General features: G+C 39.5%; 1 protein-coding gene across 4 annotated transcripts in view; it reads right to left on the bottom strand.

Annotated features, from left to right (window-relative positions):
- Window positions 1–12,083, bottom strand: part of SORCS2 (sortilin related VPS10 domain containing receptor 2) — a 1,241,960-nt gene that overhangs the window by 811,376 nt on the left and 418,501 nt on the right. For all 4 annotated transcript variants that reach the window (XM_051965561.1, XM_051965559.1, XM_051965560.1 and 1 more), the window contains exon 2: window positions 11,739–11,806. In XM_051965561.1, the coding sequence (XP_051821521.1) occupies window positions 11,739–11,806 (68 nt within the window). The remainder of the gene's footprint in view (window positions 1–11,738; window positions 11,807–12,083) is intronic.

The raw sequence follows: 12,083 nt of genomic DNA, 5'->3' as shown, positions 1-12,083 counted from the left end.
TCCTAATAACTATCTGCTGAAACACATATAACCTACCAAATAAATTAAAATTCTTTAGCCTGGCATTCAAAGGCCTATAAAGGGACATAAACTATATATTTCCAGATTATTTTTCCATTATTCCTCTTCATATATTTCTCTTTTTAACTAAAATGGAAAATTTTATCAAAAGTTCAGGCACTCTCCCAGAGACAACTTTGGTGTCCTTAAGCATCTTTCATAAAAGCAGCAAAACTACAAGTAATGCACCAGCTAAGGAAGCATTTCCCAAACCAAATTTTGTATTATACAAGGTTTTAGCCTTGATAGAGTGCTGGATCACAAAATATCAGAGTAGGGGAGGATACAGAATATTAGCCAGGAAGCAGTTTCTCAGAATGAGTTCATAAGTTAGGAAGCACAATCTAAGTCCCAAAGATTTCCCATCGCCCATCTTCCCAATTAACTTGTCCGAAGTGGAAAACCCAGGATTAGAAGCCTGATCTTCAATTCTGATGGACGTGGCCATCTTCAACAATGAGATGAAACAAATCAGCTCCAATGGAGCAATAATGAACTGAACCAGCTACACCCAGGGAAAGAACTCTGGAAGATGACTATGAACCACTACATAGAATTCCCAATCCCTCTATTTTTGTCCACCTGCATTTTTTATTTCCTTCATAGGCTAATTGTACACTATTTCAAAATCCGATTCTTTTTGTACAACAAAATAACTGTTTGGACATGTATACGTATATTATATTTAACTTATACTTCAACATGTTTAACATTTATTGATCAACCTGCCATCTGGGGGAGAGGGTAGGGGAAAGGAGGGGAAAAGTTGGAACAAAAGGTTTTGCAACTGTTAATGCTGAAAAATTACCCATGCATATATCTTGTAAATAAAAAGCTACAATTTTAAAAAAAAATCTGATTAAAAAAAAAAAGAACCCTGATCTTTTCACATCTATTCTATGTCACAATTGGCTCATGCCTTCTGTGGTAGAAGAAGGCAAATCCCAATCTAGCCCTGTTCCTGGGTATACTCATTAGCCAATGCAGTCAAGGATGCTTCTGTGCTGGGTGAGGCAGTTGCCATTTGTCTGGGAGAAATTCCTCTACAGCTTTAGCCAGGCACAGGAGCTGGGGGCTGAAGATTTCTTGCAATTAATTAATTGGAGGGGGAGTATCCTGAAGGGTGCCTGAAAGTTGGCAAGTTGCTGGAGTGGGTAATGAAGGCAGAGGCTGATAGCATCCTGACCATAAGGAACGGGAAGTCAGAGCTTGTGGTGGAATACCGGGTATATGATGTATGGAGATCCAATGCTAGGAACCACGTGAAGGACTGTGAGATTGGAAAGAAAGTCACCTTATATGTATGTTCTCTACCAGCACAGACACCGTGGAGTCCATTCCCAGGCTTTTGTCTCGGCTCAGTATTATGGTTTCATGACTCTAATAAGCCCACACAGCTCAGATCAGAATGGCACAAAGCTGTAATTGATGACAGCTGTAAGATCAAATTTGATCTTGCTGCTTATCAGAATCATGGCATCCAGCTGAGCTCACCTCCTGGTTTCATTTCTGAAGGAGAATGTTTGTGTACCGGATGGAATGGAGAACTTACCACCAGGAATACGACAATAGACCCCTCTGTTGCCTCATAGAAAAATGAGAAAAAAAAAGGGAAAAAAAAAACATTTTTCCTTCCCATTTGTTTCCCCAACACATACATAATGCATAAGACAAGCCTCAGAGCTTGGTACCCTGTTGCAAGGAAATCATCCCATTGCTATATTTGCGATTAAAGAACAACAGAACTAAGAACATCCCCAATGTATGAAATCTCCCGTGTCTGTCGCCTATCCCAATTTACTATGACCTAATCTATGATGCTTACATGACCTCTGGATCCCTCAGCTCTAAGAGAACCAGTCTAATGATCACCAGCATCAGGCTGGGCTCTGCTGCTACATTAAATGGCCCTATTCCTAATGGCTAAAACTGAGGATTAATTAGGGACAGCTGCCCCCTGGTATCCAGCCAGTCACAGCACCTGCGTCCTGGCATCTGCCTCTCAATATGTCTCCATGAATAGGGGGAGTGTCAATCTGCCTCTTGGACTGCCCAGGTCAGTGCCTTTTGCCTCATGTGGCTGTGAAGGCAAACAGCTGTGGCTCATAAACTGGCTTCCTCTCAGTCTCTCGCCCCTTTGGCGGGGGAAAGTCCCTCGTCCCTTGGTAAGCTCTCCCCCTGGTCAACAGGCTGCCCTCAGACCCCAGTCCTCCCCCTCTGCCTTCCACTGGCACAAGAAGCTTGGCTACTGCTCAATGAAACAGAGCAAAAACCGAGTTGTAATCTCTGGCTATAAAGAAGCATATTAAGTGCACAGGGTAGTTATTGGTAATATTACCTTGGAGAATAAACAGGCACTTTCCCTAAAACTATACTCACAAAAGCAAAAATACTACCACCTTTCTTTGTGAAGGGCCTGGTTCCAAAGCTAGAGATTTTAAGTACTTGTTATTCATTTGTAAATGTATATTCTCAGTAATTAATCAGTGCCTGGCACATAATAGGTGCTTCACAAATGTTTGGCTAATCCCAAGGAAATGAATTTAAGATACACAGGTCAAAGCCTAGAATGGAGAGCAATAAGAAACATCAGCAGTCATCCACACCAACTCATTTTACAAAGGATGAATCTGGGGTCCTGGGAGATCAAAATATTTGGCAAGGGTCACACAATGGAGATTCAAACCTAGTTCGAGGTTTCCAAGTCAACCACTATTTCTGCTATACCAAGCTGCTGAAAAATGAGCCCATCTCCATTGATACAAGGAACCCCAGGTGGTGGTCACACTCCAAATGTCCATCGGAAATGAGAGGTCATGGGAAGGGAGTTCCTTCCTCTTTCTTTCATACTTGCTCCAATCACAACTGACCAAGGTTCCTGTTCTCCTGGATACTCTTTGTGCTTTTCTTGCTGGCACCTAACGGATGCTTGATAAACATCTGTTCAATTGATTTTGATCTGTGTCTCATCCCATCTCTTCCATCATTGCACCCATCCACACCAGGTTTTTTATCTTGATACTTCATTTCATCCATCCTGATCTATCTGGTCTTTGCTCCATAAAGTCAAGCATCCCCAGATCCCATTCTTAAGTATCTGTTGTTTGTGCCCTCTCCTCAAAAAAAAAAAAAACTTCTCCAAGAAGAACCCAACTGGACATCCATCAAACCTTTAACTTGTCAGTAAACTTGGGACAAGAGTAAAGTTGATGGAGACTAGACTTGAGATTTTATTGACAGAGGTAATACCAGGCTGAAACAAGTGCATCTACCAGTCTCTGCAAGATGTAGTTTTTGGAACATAAGGAACTTGTCCAAGAGCACATATAAGGAGAGACTTGAATCCAGATCTTCCTGACATTGCATCTAGCCCTCAATGTATTATACTACACAGCATCTCTAAAGTCAATACAATTTTATCTCCAAAAATTTTATATAGTCTGAGCTTTGTATAAAAATACTAGGAACTGACACTTCTTCACAGGGTTACCAAATAAAGGAATTTGATAGGTGTAAGACATCAGAAGAGTTCTTAACAAAAATATGTTAACTTGAAATATTTTAAACCCCACTTCCTTGACAATTCAATCAAGCTTTGTTTCTGCTAAGTAGAAGGAGAGCATAGAACAATCAATGGCAAATACCATGCAACCAGCAGAGAGTCAGCTCTTTCTGCTCTCAGTCCAATCTTTTCCTACCATACTACATCACCTTCCTTTCAGTGGGGGATTGGCAATTCCCTTTCTCCATGCTTCAGCTCCTTCTGAGCCTTTGCAGAAGCTGTTTTCAGAAAATTCAAATAAATAAAATTGTGTGCCAAACACTGGCATCAGAATTAGAAGAGATAAACTGTATAGAGAAGACATCACCCCTGTTTTCAAGGAACTTACAGTACCATGGGCTTACAATACAATACTTTAAATCACAAAAATCTCAGTCTTTCTGGATCAAATATTTACTAGTTGTGGAACTCCACAAAAATTAAATTTAAATTTTCTATTTTCTTAAGGAATTATTTTCCTCAGTGAGCTTTTGCACCTCCTTTCCCAATTGCTTTTAAGGCATTCTTTTCTTCATAATTTTTTGTATTTTCTTTTGCATCTCTCTCAATTTTTTCCCTAATTTTTCCTCTCTGACTTGATTTTCAAAGTCCCTTTTGAGTTCTTCCATGGTCTAAGCCCAGGTCTTATTTTTCATGGAGCCTCTTGGAGCTTTGATTTTATTATCTTCTCAGTGTGTATTTTAATCCTCCTTGTCACCGTAATAACATTCAATGGTCAGAAACTTTTTTGGTTTCCTGTTCATTTTCCTAGCTTATTACTCAGTTTTTAATTCTTTGTTAAAGTAGGGCTCTGTTTCCAGGGTGGAAGGTACAATGTCCCAGGCTTCAGAGGTTTTGTGCAGCTGTTTTCGGAAATCCTTCTGGCAATCTGACCTCAAGTACTGGTTTCTGCCCTGGAGCTGTCAGGTGCATCCCTGCCCCATTATAGCTGTAAGAACTAGTGTACTGGCCAGGACTGGGGCTCTGCTGACCTGGGCTCCCCAATGACCTTCCCAGCCCTCCCTGATGTCCCTGGGCTGAGAGGTCCAGAAGCCTCCAGCACTGCTGCTGATCCAGAGGAACCATCTTTCTGATGTTCTGGTCAAGGCCAAAGGTAGGGCCCGAGACCAGGCCTGCACTGAGATTGCATGTAGGATTCCCACCTTATGTCACAGACCTTTTCCATTGAGCTTGTTCTACTCTATTTTTTCGGTTGTTCTGATGCTCTAAAATTTGTTTAGAGTCATTATTTAAAGGAATCTGGAGCAATTTAGAGATGTTGGGGAAGTTCTTGCCTTTACGCCACCATCTTAGCTCCTGTTATTTAAACTTTCTAAGCTTCAGTTTTCTCATCTGTAAAATGAGAATTATAACAATACCAACAACTCCATTACAGGGTGTTTATAAGGATTAAATGAGATAGCATTGTAATTATGAGGGGAGAATAAACAATAAACCCAAATAATCTTACATCTATAAAATTCCATAAATATTATATGTATATCTAAACATGAACAGTGAACATAAATATATATACACATATACATGTTTGTATTCATATAAGTAAACCTAAATATAGGCGCATGTCTGTTATGCATATATGTATATTATTTTATACATCCTGTGTGTTTAAATATATGTACATGCATTTATAACATAAGCATATTTGAATATGCATATATCTGTGTGTGGAGAGAGAGAGAGATTTATTTTTCCAGAACTGTTTATAGTATCAAGACACCAAAGCATAGCCATGGAGAAGGGAGACAGGGATGGCTAGCTCTCCCTTCAGCCAGTTTTTGCCAAGCATGGTTACACAATTAAATTAGCCTTTTGGTCCAGAACTCCTTGGAAACAAGTAGGATCCCATAGTAAACACACAAGAGTGTCTGAGGTTTTACCCTTTTCTTCCTCTCATACTCTGCACAGCTTCTGCCTATATCCTTTTAGCATAGATTATTTTTATTCTCTGTGTTCTCTGAACACTCCCACCTGGTGTTGTGCTAGAACTAAGCCTGGAGTGTTAATGGTCTTCAAATTAAGGGCTGCACAGCCTCCACAGTTTATTCACACTGAAGAGAGGTGTTTTCTTTTCTAAATCCCCAGTGCTGATCCCACGGAAAAGGCAATAGTTTTCCATTGGCTAATTCTGAAGACAAACAGGAACCCACATCATCCATTAACCTCCAAAAGGCCTCGCTTCCCCTGCAGAGAAAGAGACCCACCTGGTGAAAATATGGCTATCATTAAGGAAAATATGTTTCTTTCTCATTAGAATCCATCCCTGGATTTGGGAAGCTTTGCTCCTCTGGGTCATGTCACACAACCACCGAAACTTCTGGGGTGCTGGAATTTCCATTTCAATATTCTCTTTAGCTGACAGATGTGTAAAATCTTAGTCCATGAGACGAGTCCCCAGTGACCTCCGAAAGGCGAGTGCAGACGGAGAGCACAATTTACCCAAGTGAAGGTCAACATTAATTTATGCTCCCAGTTCTCTCTTCAGGCAGAACATTGCCTGCCTGGAGAATGTGCTCTAAGTGTTGCATTGTGTTTAGTCAACCTAGGCCTTTACTTTTGGGCCTTTCCCACTCAGAAAAGGCCGACTTTGAATTTTCAAACTAACCCACAGAAGAAAAGCAGACAGAGCAATAAATGCAGGCTGGGTTCAGAGGCGTGCCTTAAATAAATGATGCTAGATCTTCGAACTTCATAGTGGGAGTGATTTTTTTTGTGGCTCCCTTCCGCACCTTGAGTCTCTCCCACCAACTTCAAAGCGACATCCAGGCAAGGAGAAGCCATCAAGGATGTGAAAGGGAATAAGAATCAGATCTGGCAGAACAGGACAGGATGCCAGCAGTTGGACTATTAAACAGGAATCAATTAAAAAGAAATTCAGTTGAGCTTTGGAAGGGTAGATTTGTCATGCAAATGTCATACCTGGTATTAAAAATGTATTTGTTGAGTTTGAAGATGGTATTTCAGTACATTTTTAATAACCCCAGCTAACATTTGTCCTTCATCCATGTTGTAGTTATTAACCTACAATGATAGGATTTCAGGTTGATCTGCTTGGGTTGCAGGAACAGGACACTTCTACAGTGCTTAAAGATATTCTCAAGGATCAGACACGTGCCTGAAACCTGTTCACATGATGACTGCCATACTTCTCATCAGAGCTGTGCTGTTTTGTTTCTATATGTGTTAAATGACCAAGATACTCTAAATCTAGTCTTCAGCCTCCCACCAGAATAATCTTTCCTTATGTCTCCCAAAGTCAATAATTCCATCTGTAGTCTATAAAAGTCAAACTCTTCTACCTGACAAAGTTCTCCACAGTCATTCATGTTTTCAGTATTTGTTATATGGAAGGAAAGAAGGGAAAGAAGAAATGGAGCAAATGTTGGAGGAAGGGAGAGAGGGAGGGAGCAAGGAAAGAAAGGAGAGAGAAGAAGAAAGGAAAGAAGGGAGGGAGGGAAGGAGGGAGGAAGGAAGGAAGGAAGGAAGGAAAGGAGGGAGGGAGGCAGGGAGGAAGGAAGGAAGGAAGGAAGGAAGGAAGGAAGGAAGGAAGGAAGGAAGGAAGGAAGGAAGGCAGGAAGGAAGGAGACAGGCAGGGAGGGAGGGAGGCAGGGAGGGAGGGAAGGAGGCAGGAAGGGAGGGAGGGAGGCAGGGAGGGAGGAAAGAAGGAAGGGAGGCAGGAAGGGAGGAAAGGAGACAGGGAGGGAAGGAAGGAGGGAGAAAGGAAGGAAGGAGAGAAGCAGGGAGGAAGTGAGGGAGGAAGGGAGGGAGGGAGGGAGGAAGGGATTGAGGAAGGAGAGATTGAGGAAGGAAGGAAAAAAGGAAAGGAGGGAGGTAGGAATGAAGGAAGAAAAAAAGGAAGGGAAGAAGGAAGGGAAAAAGGAAGGGAGGGAGGAAATGAGAGAAGAAGGGAGGGAGGGCTGGAGTTATCAAGAGAGGGAATTCCCTCAAAGAATTTAGATTCTATTGGTGGGAGACAACATGAACCAAGAAAAAAAAAAAGTAAACAGAGAATATATGTTAACAATTTAAAATTAAACAAGACTAGTTCTTCCAGGGAGCCATGACTAAGTTGAGATAATGATTCTCCCATAAGCAACATGACACTTAACTTTAAAACATTTACATAATATTGCATCTTATAGTCATTGTATTGGTGTCTTTTTCTCCTGCCAACAACTAAATTCCCTGAAAACATGGACTATATCTTATCTCAATTCTTTATCTCCCTCCATAGTTATTGCAATGCTCTGTAAACAGTAGGCATTTGGCTGGTTTTATTGTACTGCCCTTTGATATTTTGGCAGTAAAGTTCCCTATTGGGACTGCAAACTATTTCCTTCCAAAAAAATCCAAGAATTTTGAGCTCAGTTCTGGGAGGAAGAATCCTCAGATCACATCACACATTGAACTGTAGCTCCTTGCTGTAAATATGAAATGCGCAGAGCTGCAATACCACAAGCCAAGTACCCATGGCATTTTACATTGAAATGGAACCAGAAACTTTTTTCCCCCCATCACCACCCGTATCCTTGTTCCAGCACAGTGAGATGACATTTCCCATTGTGAAAGCATTGAAAGATGACATCCACCCCAATGGGTGGAACTCATTGAGAAGAATAAGGTGGATAATCAGTAGCCTCTGGCTTAAAAAGGAATAACATGCTCAGCTCTTATAGCATTAAATTTTTCCACAAAGAACAGACTCTCTTCCTTCATCTGTTTGCTATCTGGGTTTTTCTGACTTTCACTTTGGCAGCCAATTCTATGTATTCCTTTGGGTCCCTCCAAATCCTGATTACTGACTAATGCCCCCAGATTACAAACAAACTTTGCCCTCTCCGTGTTCTCAGATTCTGTTATTATATATATTCTGTCCATAGCCAGCTTTTCCTATTGACCCTACACTCAAACTACTTTGTCAAGCATTGGATGACCCATGTCATACCCCTAATTCTTCCTTGGCTCCTGCCTATAAAGACTCCCAACTTTGACCACATACCATTCCCCAAATCTGCCATAAGAACAAGACAATTATGAACAATAATTCTCAGTCATTTTGTTTTGAGGGATAATAAGATGGCTTGTGGAGAGAGAGAGGAAAGGAGGGTCAGATTCCTAAGTATTCCTAATACAGTTTTCTGAGCCATATTAGAAATTTTAATGGAATATTAAAATAATTACTTTCCTTCTAATGAATTTTCTTTCTGATGAATGACTGCAATATGGAAATTAAACCAAAGGAATTACTGAAGAAATGCTGTTTCCATGAAAATAGGAATTATCCTCCCTTTTGCTTAATTTGTACAATGGGGATCAATTCAGGTCTCTAAAATATCAGGCTAATGATCCAGAAACACTGGTGGCATTAAAGGTAGATTGTACATGAAAGGCTATACTAGAGCCAAGGAGACTGAGGAATTTCTTCACTATTTGAGCAAAACCTCGGAACATTCCTCTACTGGATCTCCCTTGGGAACTCAAGGACAATGTCAGCTCTAACTTGCTCTATTTGGGGAAGGGTGAGGAAAGGGATTAAATTAAGACAATGGAAACTATGAGATAAAGCCATCTTGAGCTGATCTGTTCTTAACATCATCATCTTTCTATCTAGATTGCTTCTAGAATGTTAGTCCTTTGGGAAAAAGCACAGCCTTCAAGTGAACCATGATGAAATCTTCTTGAATATTTAGATATGACGGTAACTAATTCTGATGAATTCATTTTAATTTTAAACCACTCCGTGGCCAGTGCTAATTTTGGTTGGATTCAATATGAGGTGACTAGCTTTGGAAAGGAATCCTCTTATTCCTGTGATAATTTAATTGCCTTCTGAAATAAGTAACATAGAAATCTGTGACAAATCTAAAGTTTAAGGGATGACTTGAGAAGAATCTTCTTAATTCATTTTATTATTTTGTGGGAATAAATGATTGCTCATTTGGGGAAATGAGGGAGAGTCTCAAAGAAGTTTTACAATTGGTTTGTTCAAATGATTTTCTAAGAATAAGACATGTTCTGAAATAAAGATATCCATGGTACCCATGATCTGCTCCCAGTGTCTTCATTTCCTTGTAGACACCAAAAATGAAAAACCTGTCCAGAGATGACTGTATTTAAAATATATAAAGAAGTTTTCCATATCCTGCTTATCCCTTCTCCTGTACCCTTACCAGAATGCTTTAGAATTTGCTTTGTTTTCTTATAAATGATTAGTGGATGGCTAAGCCAATCTATAACTACTGACCTATCTCTTTTCCAGACAAAGACTATATATTCTCAAATTCCCTTAGTGTTACAGATGATGAATAGAGGATTGAATTTTTCTCTGGAAAGTCTTACTAACCAAGGTAAGGTTCAACTCATAGTCCTACCCTCTCTCTCTAATACCCTTATCAGCTCCCCTGGGTTAACTCTCATGTCCATACAAACAAGTCACAGATAGATAGATAAATAGATAGATAGATAGAAAGATAGATAGATAGATATAGATCTATACATTATACACACATCATCATCATCATCAATACCTCCTTTTGAACTTCAGTTTCATAGGACCAAGTACCTACTGGATTTTTCAAACTATATTTTGGCAAAAATTTAAATTCTTTTCTTCAAAACTAAACATATCATCTTTCCCTAAAGCTCTCTCCCTACATAGCCAACCAGTTCCCGAATCTTGACATTTCTACCTTCTTAAATCCAACAGACCCCATTTTCTGCACTCACATAATTACTACTTTGATTCAGGCCATCATGATCTCTTGCCTAGATTATTAAAGCCTCATAATTATCTCTCTGCTTTGAGTTTCTCATTATTCTATTCCATCTTACACACTACTACCAAAGTGATTTCCCTTTTTCTTAGACATAGATCTGACCATGTCACTCTGACTAATTCCATCATCTCCAGTATCTTCCCATTCCCTCTATGATTAATATAAACTCTATTAGCTTTTAAATATTTTCAAAATTTATGTCCAACCTATGTTTCCAGCTTCATTAACCATTATACCCAATTGCACACTTTTTCTTCCAACCAAACTGGCCTTCTAAAGCTTTCTTCTATAGCTTTCTTTACACGTGATACTCCTTTTCCACATCTTTACACTTGCCAAACCCCATATCTGGAATATACTCCCACTTTCACTTGCTAGAATCTTTCTTTCTTCAGGATGCAATACTTTCTATGTAAAGTTTTTCTTAATCTACCCAACTTCTTCCTGCCCTTCCTCCCAAACTATCTTTCACTTAAAAACTGATTTTTTTCTCTTTATAAATATTCAGCATGCATTTAAATATATATTAACTTTTCTCTATCAAAGTACAAATACTTTGTGAACACAGATTGCATTTATTCCCTCATGTCTAGCATGGCACCTTGCTGGTAGTAGGGACTTAATACATAAATATTTGTCTGTTAGCTCCTCATACTCACCAGGCAAGTTCACTAAGCCTGATACAGCTAACCATGATATAAGAAAACAGATTCAGTTCCTGTCAGCAAATGCCATGAAAATATCTATTTCACTCTCCATGAGATACTCAGGTGTGTTTTGGGAACAGAACTAAAGAGCTAATAGAAAATCATTTTACAATCATTTTTAAAGAGCCTTCAGAATCTCACAAGATTGGACTGAATTTAAAACTAAAATACAGAAAGATGCTGTTGATCAATAATGGGTTACTAATTCACAAAAGAAAAGCAAGGGGGGAAATCACACTCCTAAACAATGAAGACAGTAGGTACATTTGGTAGATTCTGATAGCTACATGTGAAGTCGAGAATGTAAGTAGCAGGAAATTGTTCACTGACCTGATTTTACAAGACTACCCTCTACATCTGCTAAAATAGCTTCTAAAAGGTTTTCTGTTCTCTGATATTGTGTATTTCTGCTACATAAATGCTTAATCCTCTTCCAGTGCCTTCTCAGCCCAATACCAAGCCAAAAGAAAGACAACTGATGGTGGCCCAGGAAAATTGACCAACATCTGGCACTTAGCCTGCAGTTTAGCCTCCAATGAAGGTTCACTAGCTAAGAAAGTCAATGTAGAGATGCTATAATTCTTTTGTAGAGGATTTTTTTTTTGAGAAGATAGTGGCTCTGGAAGCCCTTACCTCCACAGAGAGCTCTCCAGCACCTTTCCCATGTCAGCGTGGTAATACTTGGTCAGAATCAAAATTACCTGTGGAGGAAAAAACAAAACAAAAACAAAGTGATTAGTGACCACTTCCAATTTCAGAAAGAAGTACCATATTTTGTCTTACAATATGTATTTCATTGTATATCAAACACTTTGGATGGGTTCTTTGCTTTTTCTTCCAGTTGATCTTAGATGGAGCTATTACACTTAAGTGGTCTTTCATGAATCTTTGGAGAATATGAAGTGACTTTGGGTTCCCAAAGATTAATGCCAGTAAAAAATAAGTTTTCATAGTTCTGAAAGGTTCTATCAGTCAGTG

This window comes from Antechinus flavipes, chromosome 6 (genome assembly GCF_016432865.1).
Source record: "Antechinus flavipes isolate AdamAnt ecotype Samford, QLD, Australia chromosome 6, AdamAnt_v2, whole genome shotgun sequence".
NCBI lineage: Eukaryota > Metazoa > Chordata > Mammalia > Dasyuromorphia > Dasyuridae > Antechinus > Antechinus flavipes.
This window is presented reverse-complemented; position numbering and strand designations above follow the sequence as displayed.